A 17,683-nucleotide genomic window follows, 5' to 3' on the forward strand; every position below is an offset into this window, starting at 1 on the left:
ACCCCTCCTCAGCTTTGGCACCTTCTGCAAACATTTCAAGTCTCCCCAAAGAATTCAAGCTGAGAAAAACAGCAAGTCCCACAATATTTATAGAAACGGAAGGTATTTCTCCTGTTTTGTGAAAATTCTCCTGATTTTGGATCCAGCCCCACAGCTGCTTCCATGCAGATTTGCTGTCTGCAGCTGTGCAAAGTGGGAAGAGCGAGTCTCATGCCCATGGATGAAGAGGCTGAACACAGGCACCGTCCCCACCTGCACCACATGCAGAATGGTGTCCAGCCAGGTAGGGGTTCCCAGAGCAGGAGGCCATGGCTGGAGAAGACAGGGTTCTCCAGCAGCAGAAGTGGCTGTGCTCACAGGGAGCACAGGACATGGAGCAGCAGTCCCAAATGGATGAAGAGCTTCTGCCCCGCCGGGTGGTGGGAGGCATGGGTGTCCTGGTGGGTCTGATGCAATGGGGTGAAGATCGGCAGGGCAGAGACCTGAGCTGGGAGAGGACTTTCAGCCCCATGGGGCGTGTTTGGGGTCCGGCCTGGGGCCTCGCTGGTGATGATCACCACTGGCAGCTCCACTTCGATGACTCGGGGCAATACCCAAGTTTGGTAAGACTCACAGATGTAGCAGGCTGAGGAAGCATTGATTGTTGGAGAGCATCCCTGGGAGGCTGTCACAAATCAACAGAGCAGTTGTGACTAGCTGGATCCCTTCTGGCAGCTCATGAGGAGTGAGAGCTGCCGGATGATCTGCAGGAGAAACACTCAGGCAGGTGTTTTTCAGGACAAGTCACGGCTTCATTGCAACGTGACACTGCAGTCCTGCAACCTTGCAATCACCTTGCTTGTAGGGGATGACCTCTATATTCCAGTGTCTCTGAGCTGTTCCGCAGAGGGGAAACCTTCTCCCACCCCGTGGTGAATCTGTGGGGCATACTCTGTCCCAGAGCAGTGACAAACCTGAGGCAGCTGGTGGGCTCCTGCCATCCCCCCACATTTGGGGCTGGCTCTGAGCATGGCAGCTAAGGGGTGGGATGGCCATGTTTGGAGGGTGAGGTCCCAAAGGACAACAGAGGCTCAGCTGTTGTTTCTAAGTCGGTCCTGGATGCCCTGGGAAGCCTGTTGTCTTTGTGAATGCCATCAGGGTTGACGAAACGAGGACAGTGCTTGGAAGAGGGCAAGGACAGGATGAGTGGGATGGCTCCAGGGCCTTGAGAAGGGAAAGGGATCCCTCCAGTACTGCCGCAAGTCTGCTTCTTCAGTGGAATAGGCTTCATGTGGGGCAACCAAACTGCTCACAGGGGTTGGATACCTGTGAATTTGGAGGCCCAACATCTTAAGGAGTGAGGAACCATTGCAGCCCTAGTGCAGTTCTCCCAAAGCCAGAGGGCAGCTGTGGTGGCCCCTGCCATGCTTGTTGGGCTGATGCCCAATGATGAGGAAGCACCAACACCCTCCAGGGACTCAGAATGTCCAGAGGTAGAGAGAAACTGCCCACATCTGTCTAAACACATGCAAGGTTGTCCACTTGTCAGAGACAGAACACAGGTGACCTGTAGGACCACTGGGACGTTTAGGGACAAACAGACTGTCCCTGGGCACTTGGTCCTGGGTGGGTCTGGCCTCCCCATACAGCTCTCTGGGAACTTTTGGTTAACTTCCATCCCCTCGGTGGCAGCCCGTGGGGAACCCTTCACTTGAATGAGTGGCTCCCAGGAATGGATGGATATTATTTTCCTTTGAATTTGGCCTCAGCACTGGTCTGCCCCATAGATTTCCAACCTGTCCCCTTCCTACCTGCCAGCAGCTCAGAGGGGTGTCCACAACCCCAGGTGGTACCTAATAAAACAACCCCTCATCTTGAGGCAGCTCATTGTGGTTTGCGAACCAGGGATGGAGAACCAAAATGTCCTCATCATGTCAGCTGAAGAGGAGGGATGGTGAGATCCTGCGCTCCTGCCGGTCCCTCTTCTGCCAGCCCCCATGGCTTTGAAACTGATGCTGAAGCCCCGAATCAAGGGGTCCCGCTATCCCATCCCTCACCCATCCTTTCCTCCTCCTCACTCCAGGTCCCAGCAGAGGACGAAACCTGAGACCGGAGCAAATGGCATTCAAAGCAGCCCCCGTCCCCAAGCAGCGTGAGCTGGTCGAGTCCCCGGGGCATGGCTGTGGGGAATGCAGTGCCTTTGTCACAGGCTAATTTTGGCTCCTCTGTGCTCTGAAAACAATCCCAAGGCAGCTGGGAGGAAAGATGCTGGAGGCATGGCCCCGCGGGAGCTTTTGCCTTATAAAGGTCTAACAGGGCTGGTATAAAGTCTCCTCCTCAGCGGCTGGGAGCAGATCTGCGGGGCCGGTGTTTGGATCTGGGGAAGGGGAAATGTCCTTGGAGGGGTCCCTGAGGAGGGTGAGCACAGGGGGGTTTCTCCTGTGCTTGCTGGGACTTGACTAGTGCAGGTCAAAAAAGGATGGGGCTGCCGCCGCCATTGCCACTGTCACCATCACCGACCTCGCACCAACTTGGGGGCTGCTGCATCGCCTCCCACCAGGGCACAGATCCCTCCTTGGTGCCCAGAGAGGAGGAAAGGAGCTGGAGAAGAAGCCAGGGAAGGCAGCACCGCAGCCCCTGCTCTGCAGGACAGGGGGGCTGTCTTTCCTCCCCACCATGGGAGCTACCCCATGCATGCAGCTGCGCGTCCCTCTGTGACCATAATAGCCTTGGGATTAAAATACCGGGCATTGTCCCTGCTGGGCTGCACGCTGGGAATTGTTTGCTCCTAAACTTGCCCCTAAAAATATCCCAGGGAACAGGTGTCTCCTGCCCCTGTGGTCCTCTGCCACACGAAGCCTCCCTCTGTGGGGACGCTGGGCAAGGGGCTTTGTGGAGTGTGGGGGGGCCGAGACAGCAGCTTTTTTGCTGCTTTTCAGGAATTTCACAGGGAAAACAAGGGGCTGAAAGCTACTTAATCATCCCAACCTGCTATGCTGTGCCAGGTGAGTCTGGATGGTCCTGCTCCTCAAAAAAGGGACTGTCCCATCCTTGGTCCCAGCCAATCATCCTGATGCTGTAACCTCACCTTTGCCATTTTACCCCATCACCCCTTGGCAACGTGCCCTGTCCTGGCCCGTGATGATTCACCCTCCTGCCCTGCCATCTCTGGTGGCTCCAGGGAGGGTCCTTGGCCAGCGCTCCTGTAGGGACGTCGCTTTGTGCTCGCAGCGTTGTAGAGCTGTGTGCACCATTGTGCATGGGGATGAGCACCACATCAGCTGTCCAGGCTGCTCACATCCACCTACCTCCCCTTCAGAGACTTTCTGAAAGAAAAAAAGAAAAGAAATAAAAGAGAAAAAAAAAGAAAGAAAGAAAGAAAGAAAAAAATCAGGATATTTTCTGCAAAGAAAAACACTGCAGTGTTTCTGCTTATGGTTTCTGCCTCCTTGCAGACTCAGGGGTTTTCCGGCATCTCTGATGCTGGTTTACATCAGAGCGGAATAAGGTAAGATGTGCCATGAAGAATACACCCCATCTGCACTGGCATTACCAATGCACCACGGCCAGCCTGACCCAGCACGTCTGCGTGCTCACACACAACACACATGTGAGTAAGGTGTCGGGCAGCGAGTGGCAGCCAAGCTGGGGTGATTCACATGCAAACAGCACAGGAATTCACCAAATCACGTGGGGGCCACGGGGGCAATAAAACACGGGTGCACTAACGCCTGCTGGTGATGTGCATGTGTCACCCAGTGTTCGAAACCATGCCCCAGGTGTGTGCAGCACGTCATGGGGCACTGGGGCTCGCAGCAATCGTGTGCACACAAGAGGGGATTTGTGCTATTTTTACTGACCACTTGCAGGCAGGCTGCGATTTAATACTCCCCCTGCACCGCCGGCCCCTGGCAGTGTGCGGCTCTCCGGAGGCCAGGCATCACCTCCCTCCTGCACGGCCCTGAGGTAAGGTGCTGCCCCAAGGGTCCCCCCACCCGTGACTCCCCAAGTGTGCTAGTGGCGACATGGGCACAAGCGTGGGACCACTGTTGCTTGTATGTGGTGGTGTGGCAGAGAGGATCCCCTGGCAGCAAATTTGTCTGAATTTCTCTCCCTGCCTGAGGTTGCTCAGACATTTTCTCTGCTCTTGCAGAGAGGATTGGTGAGACTGCGATGGGGAGAAATACTGCTAAAATCCCCAGCCTGGCTTTGGAGCTGAGATTTGCTCGATTTTCCTGAAAACTGGCAAATAGGACCATTTTCGGGAGCATTTGTTCTTCTGTCCTAGCCTGACTGCTCATGATCACTTGTGTGACCAGGGAGGTGAGGTTTGGGGTGTGAGCAGTGTGTGTGGGGCATCGTGGTAGCTGGTCGTGTGTTCGTGGTATATGCCTGGTCCCCTGGGATGGGGGAGGATGTCAGGATTGACTGGGGATTTCTTTTTAAGGATTTCTATGATTTAATGGTTTAATAAGCTTTTTAAGCTTTTCACACCTGGGGGCATGTAAACAGTGCAGAATTAGCTTGTCCAGATCTTCTTGTCCCCATCAGAGAGCAAAGTGTCTTGTGGATGCTCTAGATCCAGGTAGAGCCCTAAAGTCCCCGCACGAGATTGTTGGGGATGTCTTACCAGCACAGCTGAGTCCTGGCTGTCCTCTGGGAAGCCAATTTAGAAATATCTGGCCCTAAAAATGTGTTGACCTTGGTAGAGGTCGTCAGCCCGAGGTGCAGTGTGGGTCCCACCTTCTAGGGACGCTGGACTTTGCTCCGAAGGGGAAGGAGGGAGACGCTGAGAGGCTTCGCCCAGCCCTTGCTCACCTCCAGAGAGCCAAAGGCTTTTCTGCCTCTCCCAGAATAAATCGGGGCAGGGGAGCAGCTGGGACCCGACCTGCTCAGTGCACTGGTGTCAGGCAAGAGGAGCTGTCTTCCCTGCAAATCCTCTGGGACATTTGCCGTATCACCAAAAACCTCCAAAGAGGCAGCTCTGACTGCATCTGACTTATGTGGCTTTGGGGAGAAAAAAAAAAATATCCTGTTTTTGGGGTTTTTCTTTGTAAATCCAGAGATCTGGCAGGCTCCAAGGGAGATGATTCCTGCTGGGATTAAATGGCGTTTTCCCCACAGACTCCATTCCTTCAGGCCACGGGTCTGGCCAGGCAGTGGAGGGCACAGGGAGGGGACAGGGACAAGCGGATGGAGCTGGGAGGTGCACTGAGACTTGCTCTGCACAGGCTCCACGTCTGGGATCAGCTGTCTGACGCCAGGGTTGTTTCTTTTTCTTTCCTCCATCAGGAACCTTTGGGGTTTAAAACAGTTTCCAAATTTAGGGGGATGCAAAGAGTTTGAGGCAAAAAAAATACCAACTTTGCCATTTCAGTGCAAAGGAAAAGGACTAAACCCACTACTGGAAAATACTGTTTCTTCCTGAAATGTGGCAGCAGTTTGTAACTCCTAGTTGGAAAGAGAAAAAGAATAAGTTGATTGGCATTTTCCCACACATTTTTCTATTACTCAGATTTACGCAGTGCCCTGGCTTCTTGGCAAGAGAAGGAAGTGTTAGAGGCAGTGCCAGGGAAGCTAGCGAGGCAGTGCATTTTGAAGCAGCTGCCAGGGCATAGGATTACCAAGCAAATTTAAAATATGAAACTGTGAGTATTTCACCGGGGACATGGATGCTAAAGGAATCTGCTCGGCTGCTTGGCCACGACTCGTTGCGCCTTGCTCTGTCTCTCCTGAGACGGATTTTGGCTCCACCGTCCTTGCGGTTGCCCACGGGGAGCTGCGGGACAGGACTCCCCGAGCTAACGTGATGGGGGGGACCCCAAGGCACCCAATTCTCCTGGGCTTTCCAGCCACACTTGCCTCCAGCCCCTCACCCTGAGCTGGGGTGGGTGACACAGCCGGCGGGGGAGCAGCTCGGTGCTTGGGAAAACCCCTGAGGAGCAGGAGACCGAGTTCTGCAGGGCCGGCTGGAGGCAGGTTGGGGCTTGCCTGAAATAAGGTTTCCTCAGAGCTATGGGGTTCATCTCAGTGTTTCACAGTGAGATGGCAAAGCCACAGAGTCATTTCCCTCTGCCGACAGCACGGGGCAGCACCGGACCTCAGGAGCATCGAGCCACCGCTGCTGCTTTCTGAGTTTGGGTGGATGGATGGATTTGGGATTTGCTCCTTTGTTTCAGCTTCTTTCTCATTTTTTTTTTTTTTTTTTTTTTTGGCAGTTGAACAGTGTGACACCACAATGCCAGAGCCGTAAGTACAGTTTCCCCTGGATTTCGCTAAATCCTTCCCTGGCCACTGGGCTGCTCGTGCTGGCTGAGCTTGTCCTTTTTTTGGGGGACTCAGCTGGGAGACCAGCCAATGCTCAAGACCTCTGTGCCATTCCTCTTGCAAAAACTGTCTTTAAATAAAAATTTTTAGCCATTTCAATGCCCTGATTCAAACCTTGGAGCATTCCTAGATCCTGAAATAGGGTTCTGAGGTGGGCAGCATCACTTGCTTTGCCATGAGGTTCTTTGTAGCACATCGTACAAATATAACATATTCCCTAACGTGTGACCATAAGCGAGAAACCTCCTTGCAAGGCTTTCGTCAAGCAAGGACATGGAGATACCCCAGCCCTGCAAACCTGAACAGGATCCAAGCATCCTGCACAGGGAACACATGAATGAGGGTGTCGTGGCCTGAACTGCAGGACCGAGCTGGAGCTGGCAGGATGGGCACCGTGACAGCTTGTGTGCAGCATTTGAGTGGCATTTTTGCTTTTTGAGCAGTGGCCCTGAGCGCCCACTGCATTTCCAGAGAGCACAGTCATCTCAGACCTGGCTCACTTGCAGGTGGCAACTATTAGATAGAGAAATAAGGAAGCCAACTGCAATCACTTGAGATGCTTTTCTTGACTGTCACTTCTTTTTCACTCTTATTCACTGATGCCCTGTTCTCTTCTCTTGTTCCTTATTGCTCCTTCCTGAACACATGCCTGTCTGCAGGGAGGTAAGTGACTTTCCTTTCGGGAGCCATCTCGATGCTACTCTGCATTTGCTGTAAGTTTGTTTTCAATTGGTTCTTTATTTTCTCCCCTTTCCCCTAGAGAAAATCCAAGATCACAGCCTCACGCAAACTCTTGTTGAAGGTGAGTCCTGAGGGCTGGAAACTCCCTGGGGTTTGTCTTGCTGGGGAAAAGGAGCCAGGTTGAACTGCGTGGTTGGAGGGACAACGATGAGGAATGGCAAAAGTATGGGCCTTGGGGAGCAGCTCCCGTTCCCACCTCTTGCTTCTCAAAAATCCTCACTCATGTGGGCTCTGTGGTCCATGCACCAAACAAACCTCCCCTCACCTCCACTTTACTAAAGCAGCAGGAGACTCTGATGCCTTATTCTCTAAAGCCACAAACCTCGTGTTTGTGCACCAGCAGCTCTGCAGCACAAGCTTGGTAGATCCCTGGGTTGTGGCTTGGGAAAATCGTCTACTGCCACAGCAGAGCAAAGCGATGCAAAGAAAATGCTGACATCAGCATCCATCGGGACCCCCACCACCGCAGCCCCGTGGTATCTCTGGTCCTGCTGTTCCCACTGCCTTCAGGGACACCACACAAAAGGCGTATGGATTTTTTTGATGTGTGTTGCAGCAGCACAGTGATTTTGGGAGGACAGCTACAGCAGGGAGGAGGTTTGGGAGGCAGACAGGACTGTCCCATCCTACAGACGTTGCATGAGGAGGCTCAGGGGGAACAGAGGAGCCTATTTGTTCACACCTCTGCCATTTACTTGTGCTCATAGAGTTTGATGCTGGCAAAAGCGAAGGAGGAATGGGAACAGGAGATTGTGGACAAGCAGTCAGAGAAGGAAAGATACCTGTCTGAGCGGATCACACCACTGCACACCAGTGGGCTTTCCTTGAGCCAGCTCCAGGTATTTCTCAGGTCTGAGGTTGGAGTGAGCTCCTTGGGAGCATGGGGGGCATCACTCACTGCTCTCCTGTTGTGCTTGGCCCCCAGGACCTGTGCAGGGAGCTGCATGAGAAGGTTGAAATTGTGGATGAAGAGAGATACGACATCGAAGCGAAATGCAACCATAACACTCGGGAGGTAGGAGGCAGGATGGGCTGTTTGCTTGGACATTAACTCCCTTCCAGATGGTAGCTTGGATGTCGATGGGGGTCTGTCATGGACTGGCCTGAGCTTGGATGTGGGACATGCGCCAGGCTTATCTAAGGGTTGGTATTTGCTCTGCAAGGCATCACTCAGCACAAGGTTCATCCCTGCCTCAGGGAGCTCAAGCTGTCCACTGAGTCCACAGGCAACCTCCTTGCTCTTCTGGTCACCCCTTGTGGGTCTGAGAGCTCCTTCTTGCTGTATGGCTGCCATCCCAGCAGGGGCAAGGCAATGACAACAGCTGCATGCTCAGGTGGACAGTCCCTTGGTGAAGGTGGTCCTCATGGCTCCAGGAGAGGGACAGACCCCTTCTGGGGCTCCGTGTCAGCAGAGACTCCTGCTTCACACAGGAGCCTTTTGTGCAAGGCAGCCATGCAATGACCTCCCACTCCTCCTCCTTTCCTCCACCTGCAGATTAAAGATCTGAAAATCAAAGTGCTTGATCTCCGAGGAAAGTTCAAGCGACCCCCCCTTAGGCGAGTCCGTGTCTCCGCCGATGCCATGCTGAGGGCTCTGCTGGGCTCCAAGCACAAGGTTTCCATGGATCTGAGAGCCAACCTAAAGTCTGTCAAGAAGGAAGACACAGAGAAGGTGGGTGACTCTTCTAGAGGCTAGAATGAAGACACCTCCTAGCGATGCACTTGCCCTTCTCCAAGGTCCCCTGTGAAGCCTGCATGGGTTGTGCTCATCCCTTGCAAGCCTCTGAAATAGCACGGGGCAGTCTTGTGAGGCAGTGCCCGTTGCGGGATGTTGTAGGACCATGTGGGAACAGTTTGACCAGGCCAGGTAACTGGGGGACAATAGCAAGTGAGAATTAGGCCTGAGTCCATCATGCTCTTCCCTCTCAGAGCATGTGGGGGTCTTTCAGCTGGGGCCTTCTTGGCATGTCTGTTGACCTGCACTTGCAGAGAGTTTGGTCTTTGGTCTTCTAGGGAACCAAGAGAGCTCCTATTTGGTGCAATCACCCCCAGGAAACACCCAGAAAACTCCCAGATCCAGATTAGATAAGACAGAGCAAGACCAGCAAGCACACTTGGTCTGAGATAAACGGCCCAGTTCACACCAGCTTTGCAGAGATGCGAGCGGAGAAAGTCTGTCTCAGTACCAGAGATGGATAGTGATGCCCAAAACTGCCTGGGGTGTGCAGGCACCCCAGCTGCAAGAGTTGTGCTGCTTTCCTAGGGCCTCTCCCCAAAGGGGTTTTACCCTTTGGTCCCAGCTCAGCAGATTCGATGAGAATCTCAGTTTTCAATTATTTATTCTTTTTTTTCCCCTTGTTGCTAGTATAGCACATTTTCAGTCCTTTGGATAGAAAACTGTGTTTACAGTCCCCAACGCCAGGTGGTGAATAGATCTGAGTTTATTTTAGATGTCATGAGATGATTTTGGGGCATGGCTTGTAATCTATGAATGCTTGTGGGTTGGCAGAGCAATACCTGGGCACGCTCCCAGAGCTGCCGTCATCTCCCCTTTCTGCTCTAAAAGCGGCTGCCAGGCTCTCACTGTCACACCAGCAATCTCAGTCCCCTCCAAAAACTCGGAGAAGGTGGAGATGGGTTTTATGTGGGCTGGGAGTTCTCTGCAGAAAGTGTTTTTGCTTGCATTTTCCCCAGAGCAGTGGTGTAAATCCAGACTAAGTCCCATGTGCTAGTTTCTTGTTCCTAAAGAGATATTTCTGGATTTTTGTGCCTTCTGGTACATTAATACAACTTAGCCAGGCTTTTGGGGGGTACCCCCATGAAACCAGACCTCCCTGCGGAGATCAGACCGCTGTTTGCCATCTTCCTGGCCAGCTCCATGTGCAGGGGCACACAGTGGGGCTGGCTCTGAGGGAGAGGGTGTTTGCAACCAGGCAGCTGCCTCCCCGTGCTGCCTGCACACCAGGACCGAGGGCTCTGTGCAATGAGGTGGGACAGCGTGAGGCTTCTGGCCACCCCATCATACGGCCATTGCGACCCCCATCCCTCCCCACAGGAGCGCCCCGTGGAAGTGGGCGACTGGCGCAAGAACGTGGAGGCCATGTCAGGGATGGAGGGGCGAAAGAAGATGTTCGACGCTGCCAAGTCCCCCACGGGCCAGTGAGAGGTAGGGGACCAGTCCTCCTTCCCCTGCGATGCTCCGTGCTCCCTGCAGCATCCCTGATCTGCGCTTGTGGCCGGGAAACTGCAGAAATCACCCCACTCATTACAGAAAAAGGCATCACCTGCCCCATCTCCCACCCCACACTTGGGACTGGTGCCTGTCTCACACGTCCCTGCCATGGAGCCCCTGCCAGCAGCTATCCCCCTCTCCTAAATTGTCCTCCTCAGCTCTCTGGGGTCTGCTGCCCACACCAGTTGCAGGCATCACTGGCACTAGCTTTCAGCAGCCCGAAAGCTCCTCTTCTGCCCCACTGCTCTGCTCTGTTTCTTTCCCACAGGAGCATCGGGAAGAAGAGCCTCCCCAGCCCTGCTGTCTGCCTCCCTTTCCCTTGCTGCCCCTCTGTGCTCTTTACACCCTCACCCCGAATCCACCGCCAAGCTGAAACACGTGGACAACTGTGTGGGAAGGAGATCTGAGCTTCTTTCTTGCAGCTTTGTCATCGACCCCACACAGCCCTGGCACAGCGGCTCCCCAGTATCACCCGCATGGGCCATGTCATCTCCAAGAGGTCACCATGCATCCCTACCCTCCCTACCACTGCAGAGAGGCCCTAGAGATGGCTGCTGGCCCTCCCACTTCCCCATCCTCCACAAGTGCAGCCTGAGATGTACCTGTGCGGCTACATGTGTATTAAAGGACAGTCTCCCGGGCAGGGAGCCGCGTGGGCTCGTCACTGCAGGAGCGTTGTCCAGGGGCAAGTGTTGTTCCACAGTTCGGTGGGGAAGACACCCCAGTCCTTTCCTGCCACCCTGAGACATCCCTGTGCCGGTGCTCAGACCAGCAATGTGCCCTGGGATCAGACTTGCTCTGGACCTATCTCTTCCAGCCCCCCGCCAGGCTGCTCCCTGGTGTCCCCAGTGCCCCATGAGCTCTGCTGAGACCCCCCCAGCCTCATGCACAGCCACCCTCCGTCCCTCCCATGTGCTGCAGCCCTCACTGGGCTCCAACGATGCACCAACCTCCCAAGCAGCACGGTTCGGGTGTCAGTGCCAAGATGGCTATCTGTGGGCTCTCCATACCCCACTTTCTCCTCTGGTTTTGGAAAAGCCTTCAGAGCTTGCTCACCCAGGCACAAGCTCTCCTGCTGGCTGCCTCGTCACAGGCACTGGAGCCATGGGAATTGGGAAAGCCCCATTTTAAGGCTTAATCCAAGCAATGTTTCAAGAGAGCATGAGATGAATCCATCTTTTGGGCCAAATAAGCTCACACTTCCCCACTTGTCCTATAATTTTCTATATCACAGCCCCCAAAAACTGCAGGTGGCTGAGTGCAAGCAGCTGGGAATGTGCCAGCTCATCCCCGGAGCAGGGCTAGAGGGGAGAATTGGTGAGAACTCGCACAAGGTTGTGTCTTCTGCCTGATTGCACTGTGGAAGATGCCGAGGCTCAGCCTCCATGGGGTGCTCTTGGTGGTTGTAGCAGTGCCTTGTCCGTGTTCCCAAGGTATCCAGAAGAATCGCAGCATCCATGGTTTCAAACCTGTGCCAAACCACGGGTGTTTGCAGCACACCGTGGTCCCTATGTAGTGAGCTTGTACAGAAAATGCTATAAACTCAGAGCAAAGTGCAGGCACCCAGACAGGCACCCTGGCTGGAAGGAAACAACATCAACAAGTGTGAGGTCTCCAGCAGAGCTCAGTCTTTCCAGAAAAACATTGGATTTCTTTAGGGACAGAAAAAGGCAGCCCCGTGGGACTTTCTGCAGCAGACTCAGGCTAGCTGGGTGGCTGGCAGTGCAAAGAAGGGAAAGCCATCATCGAGAGGTGGTTTTGGGTTTGGGCTCCAAACCAGAAGGATAACTGGATTGCTCTGGACATCACATACCCTCCTTTGGCCTATTCAGAGATACCGAGCTGAACTGCTCACTTTTGTCCCTGGGCAAAGAGGGTTAGGGCAGATGGCAACTGATGGGGACACTTACGTCTAGCACGGTTATTAGCACTTGGGATGCCACAATATCCAGCAAAACTTTTAAGACTCAATATGAAAACTCTCCCCAAAATTAGAGTTAGATCAGAGGTCGCAGTTATCTGGAAAATTTACATTCAGTCCCTCAGCAAGCACAGAGGCCCAGCCTTTGTGTTTCCACCTGACCCTCCATCTCCATCAGCATCCCCCTAACTGGGGACAGGACCACCCCCTGCCTGACCAGGGTGGTTGCACAGTGCACAGAGTCTTTTCCATCCATTTTTTTTCCTTTCCAAGATTAATTCGGCAGAGCAGCCACAGCCTAGCACGACACCAGGACTGGCTGCCCGCTTGTCCTCACCCTGCACACCTTAGTCCTGGGAAGTCTCCGGCCTGGGCAATCCAAGAAACTCTGCTCTCGAGCTGATCAGACATCATGTGTGGCAAGATCCCAGAATGCCGCCATGGTCCAACCTGCCCCACCATTGAAAGCAAAAGTTTTCAGCTACAATCTCACCCCTCCGAGCTCGCTGCCCAAGCAGGAACTGTGCCAAGGCAGTGTCCTGGGATCTCACCGTGCATGCTATCCCCAGGGGGGAACTCACACACTCAGCAGTGATCCTGGCAGAGGAAGAAAGGTGTGGAGGGAGAGGTAATAACTGTTACCTGACCAACTGGTATAGCTGGAAAATGCAGAGAGGTTTCACAGAAACAAAGCCTTCTTCAGACCTGGAACAGAAGCAGAAAATGGCAAGCCAAGTCCAGGTTGAGAACAGTTGCTCTGAGCTTAGTGCAATTATGCTAATTTGATAATTAAAAAAATAAAAAAGGGGGTGGTGTTTGTGGGGCAGAGAGGGATGGTAGTGAGATTAAAGGCAATATGGGTGATGGGTGCTGTGGACCAGGCTCTGGTTGATGCCTGGCACCAATCCTGTGCCTGTGCCCAGCTCATCATCAGGTCCTGTGCACCAAGACATCCAAAGCTGCTGCAGAGCAAAAGCTCAGGGCTCGGCAGCACATCTCTGCAGCCATAGTAAGAGCCAGCCAGGGTGTGCTCAGCAATGTCTCAGAGCCCACGTGCACTTATCGTAGGCTATAGATGGCTTTGCATGGCTGCCTTGTGGTTTAGATTGAGGGGGTGAGAGAAAAACCCAACCCCAAAACTCTTTGCTCTGCAAGTTCCCCTGCTTTTTCAAAGTATGATGCTTCCCAGTAACCATGCCCTGCTTTCATTCTTCTCTGGTGGAACACCTCATTGATCTGTCATGGGAAAACAAAGTTCTATGGATTTCAGTTTTATTAGAAACATGGGAAAACTCCACCTCTTTACAGGGATTGAATCTCAAGGGGAAAATGCAGCTGTCCACTCTGAGCATGAGGCTCTCCTGGTTGCATCGGAGGACTGGGAGCCAAGTCTTTCCCTCCACCTCTGCTCTGGAGCTGTTTCTGTGGCTCTGGGCCAGCTAGGAATCCAGCTCTCCTCTTGGTAAAAGGGGAAGCAGGAGCCTTTCATCCAAGGATGCGCCTGGCTTCCCTTGCACAAGGCCAGCTCTGCAGTCCCACTGTTGCTTCCCTCCTAGGTGACAATTCCAATTCTCTCTGAATTAGAAGGGAACTCTACAGTGATCCCTTTTTACTGAAAATTCAGCCCAAATGGGGGACTTGCAAGGCTCTTAGGGAGAGAAGCTGTTATTGGAACAGTCGCTAATGAAATTGTATTTATTTCCAGAAGAAATGCATGAGTCAGTCCTGTGTCCTTGAACTGAGCAGAGCCCTGTCCCTGTTGTCTTCCAGGTTGCTCCATTGCAGCCAAGAGCCCCCAAAGCAAAGCAAAGCAAAGCAAAGCAAAGCAAAGCAAAGCAAAGCAAAGCAAAGCAAAGCACTGGAAGCTTGAAATTGCAGAAATTGCAAATTAAATTGGCCAGTAGAAAAAATATTGATCAACCCAATTATTTTCTATTGGAAAAAAAAAAGTTTTGCTGGAAAAACTGCAGTGAGGGAGATGCAAAGGGCTTGGCCTGACGTGGTCTTTCAAAAATATCCCTCCTATTTGGTTGTAAAATGGTTCTTTCCTTTCCTAGGATGCTCTGTGACCTCCTTGCTAATCGGTCATGCCTAGAGACATCTGAACTGTGCCCAAATATTTCCCTGAGTGTATTTGCAGCTCAGCTGGTGGCTGGAGCTGCGAAGGCAGGAAGGGGAGGAGGATTAGCATTGATGGGCAAACCCAGGGTGAGAAAGGGTACAGTTTATCCCACAGCTTCTGAAGACCACCGCAGCACCCTGCCCTGTGCAGGGGCTAACGCCAGGGTGCAGTGCCTTCTGGTAAAGGTTAAACATTCACACACACACCCCGCCGTGGTGCTGCCGGCGCCAGGTCAGGATCAAATCCCGCAGCTGCAGCTGTGCAGGAGGTGGCGTGGGGCAACTGCTGCACACCAGCAGGGTTATAGCATAACCACCCATCACTCCGGGAGTCATCACTCAGCATCCTATGTGTCCCCTTGTCGTGGTTCAGCCCCAGCTGGCAGCTGAGCACCACGCAGCCGCTCCCTCGCTCAACCCCATTTTCCCCTTCTGCAGCTCTTCAGGCTCGGGTCTCGCAGCCCTGGGGAGGAATGGGGCTAGTTTGGGGTACGGTGCTTGGTGTGAGCAGGGTGCATCCTTCTTGTCTATCTTCCCTTGCTGTGGCCTGAGCCCTCTCACTGACTGCTCACATCAGAGGGGATTTCTCATTCGTCACAACTAATTTCATGTGCTACAAGGGATGCCATCTGCCATACAACTGCTAGCAATGAGTTGCACTTATTCTATCCATGACCTGAAAAGTTTCTACTGATAGCACTTTTAGGGGATGTCCATGATTCTTCATCGTTAAACCTGGGGCATCACAGGAGATGGCATCTACTGAGGAGACCAATTTGCAAAGGAGAATGGAAACCTGAAGGACACTATAACATCCGTGGGGCAATGGTGACATTTCTGAACCAAGATTTGTCTAAAATATTTATTTTTTATTTTTTTAAAAAAGTTCAGTTACAAATGAAAAAAAAGCCCTCTGCTAGCTAGGTGTGAGGCAGTTTGGGCAATTGTTATTCCTTTCCTACAGAAAACAGGAAAGTTTGTGGTCAGGTTTTGTATGGTTTCTGAGAACACACACACCGATCTCAGACACTTTCTGGCTTTCTTCGCACAGCAGAGGTATCTCTGTACTATCAGTTTCTAGTGTATCACACACATCTTTCCAAAAGCTGAAGGAACTGTAGCTGGGGAAGGACAGCCTTGTAACATCCCAGCACCTGCAGAGTACAGTGCGGGGACGCAAGGAGACCTCTGTGTGCAGGGAGAAACAGAACTTTTTAAAGCATTTGCTGGTGGGACCTTTGTGAGCTTTTACACCACTGCAATGATGGGATGGCAGCTGAAAGAGGGTGAAAAACCCCTTTTTCTGACCATTGAGCCCCATGCCCCAGCCCAGTGGGGAAGCCTGGGCAGAGGATGTTGCTGAGGATGTTGCTGACTCTGCTCCACCACCAGCAGCATGGCAGGGATGAGCCTGTGGAGCTAAGGGAGGAGCCGAGACGTGGTGATGCTGGTGGACCGGCATGGGCAAAAAGGGTGGAGGTGGAGGGTTCACTGCTGAGCCCTGGGGCAAGGTTGAGGAATGCCCTAATTACAGCACAGTTATGGAAACTGGAAGCTCTCCATTGCCCTGTAGTCCAAGAAACAGACTCTGCACAGGGATGAGACACAGGACACTGTTTCCAAGAGGAAAAAACAAAACAAAACAAAACAAAAAAACCCCACACCACCCCTGCTGATACTGGTCTAGCTCCTTAGTGGATATAAATGGGTGTTTGCTGCTGATTTGCATCAGATGAAGATCTGGCCTCCCTGAGCTCCTCAGGCAGATGCAGGTCTGCTGGCAGAGCCCTCCTGCAAAGCAGCTGGAAAGCCACCGCTGGGCAAAGCGGGTACCTGGGGAGAAGTGTGGTTTTACACTAAAGCCTTGCCCATATGCAGCAGAATCCTGTGGCACAACTCCCTCAGCCAAGAGAGCATAGCTTTCCTCTCCTGGCCGTAGATCTGGGACAGCAGATATGATAGCCTGGTATGTAGAGCGGATCTGGATAAATGTCAGACTGGTTCCCCTGAGCATCCCTTCCCTGCACGGACTCTTTCCCCTGTGTAATTTCATCACCTTCAGCTTTGTGGACCTGCAATTTGGTCTGGGCTTTGGTGATGAGGTCAGAGTGGCCAAAATAGCTTTGGTAAAGGGAAGTCTGGTGTCAAAAAGCAACCAGCATTCACTGAAGGCATCAATGCTCTTGTGGATAAGGGCAACCTGGTAGATAAGAGTTTTTCTGGATTTCCAGAACCAGAGACCTTTAGGTCAGCCACAGCTAAGAGGGAAAGTCCAAGTAGAAGTAAATAATGAATTAGCAGGTAGGAAACAATGGTGAGATAACAAACAATGCTGATGATAATTCTTGTTTATTTGGCATAGCAGAGATGAAAGTTGGTGACGCAGATGTTCAGAAGGATCTTGCAGGACTTGGGGTTTTGTGGATGAAATGGCAGGGGATCTTTCGGAGAGTATAAAGTGACACACAGAGGGAAAAATCCTACATGACTTCATATATAAAATGATGGATTATGGGTTGGGCATTGTCTAATTGGGAGTGATAGCTTGGGATTATGGTAAACATGAAACAACATGAGGAAAACATGAGCTAAATGCTCCATGGCAGCAAAAATCTCAAACCATGAGATAAATGCTTTGTGCTGCCAAACAGCTCAGCAGGACCTCACACAAATTAAAGGAGAGGAGGGAACTTTTTCAGCAGTGAGGAATAGATCTGGGGGACTCCTTGCTGAAGGATGTTTTTTATACTAACAATTTTCCTGGGTTTAATGAGAAACTGGGCAAATCCATGGAGGAGAAGCCCACTGAGGGGTCTTAAAGAGGAAATCACATTCAGATCAAAAGGTCTCTGAGCCAAAAATAAAGACTGACGGTGTCATCGAGGCTTGTCCTCTGCCTAATCCCCAGCCACTAAATGCTTGTCTAGAATTTCTTCTTCTTAATAATAAGAGGAATCACAAACTGTGAGGTTTTATATTCCTTTGCTGTGTAGATCTTAGCTGGGGGTTCTTTCACTACATTCAGTCTAATCCTTTTAAAAATCCTGTTAAGTCCTAATGCTTCAGTGATATCCTTTGGCAATGAGTTTTGCAAGTAAAGTGCTCACTGTGCATTAATCAGAAAGGTTTATTGCTTTATAGTAGCTTGCTGATGCTGAACTGCTATATATAGTTCGTCAGCAATTAGCAGGATGCTTGCAAGGTTATTTAAGTAATTTTTTTTTTCCTTATGCTGCAACTCGCTGAGTTTTCAGTATGTATGAAAACACTTGAAAGACAACTGGTTACTGCAAGAAAGAAAAACAGAGAACAAGCCCTGCTCGGAGCAGATGGCTCATTTGACACGGCTATCTTTTAGAAAT

At 52.0% G+C, this 17,683-nt stretch overlaps 1 protein-coding gene across 3 annotated transcripts; it reads left to right on the forward strand.

Annotated features, from left to right (window-relative positions):
* Positions 1–3,868: 3,868 nt before the first annotated feature.
* TNNI1 (troponin I1, slow skeletal type) lies at positions 3,869–10,919 on the forward strand. 3 transcript variants are annotated; one of them, XM_054803836.1, is made up of 8 exons: positions 3,869–3,945; positions 6,198–6,232; positions 7,067–7,108; positions 7,755–7,886; positions 7,973–8,062; positions 8,543–8,719; positions 10,103–10,213; positions 10,548–10,919. In XM_054803836.1, the coding sequence occupies exons 4-7, from the start codon at positions 7,761–7,763 to the stop codon at positions 10,208–10,210; spliced, it is 501 nt and encodes a 166-aa protein (XP_054659811.1). In that variant the 5' UTR covers positions 3,869–3,945; positions 6,198–6,232; positions 7,067–7,108; positions 7,755–7,760; the 3' UTR covers positions 10,211–10,213; positions 10,548–10,919. The 3 variants fall into 3 exon arrangements, with proteins under 3 accessions (XP_054659811.1, XP_054659814.1, XP_054659813.1); XM_054803839.1 differs by having other exon boundaries at positions 3,923–3,944; positions 6,193–6,232; XM_054803838.1 differs by lacking the exon at positions 3,869–3,945 and adding an exon at positions 4,177–4,302.
* The last annotated feature ends 6,764 nt before the right edge of the window (positions 10,920–17,683 follow it).

This window comes from Grus americana, chromosome 25, assembly GCF_028858705.1.
Source record: "Grus americana isolate bGruAme1 chromosome 25, bGruAme1.mat, whole genome shotgun sequence".
Lineage (NCBI taxonomy): Eukaryota > Metazoa > Chordata > Aves > Gruiformes > Gruidae > Grus > Grus americana.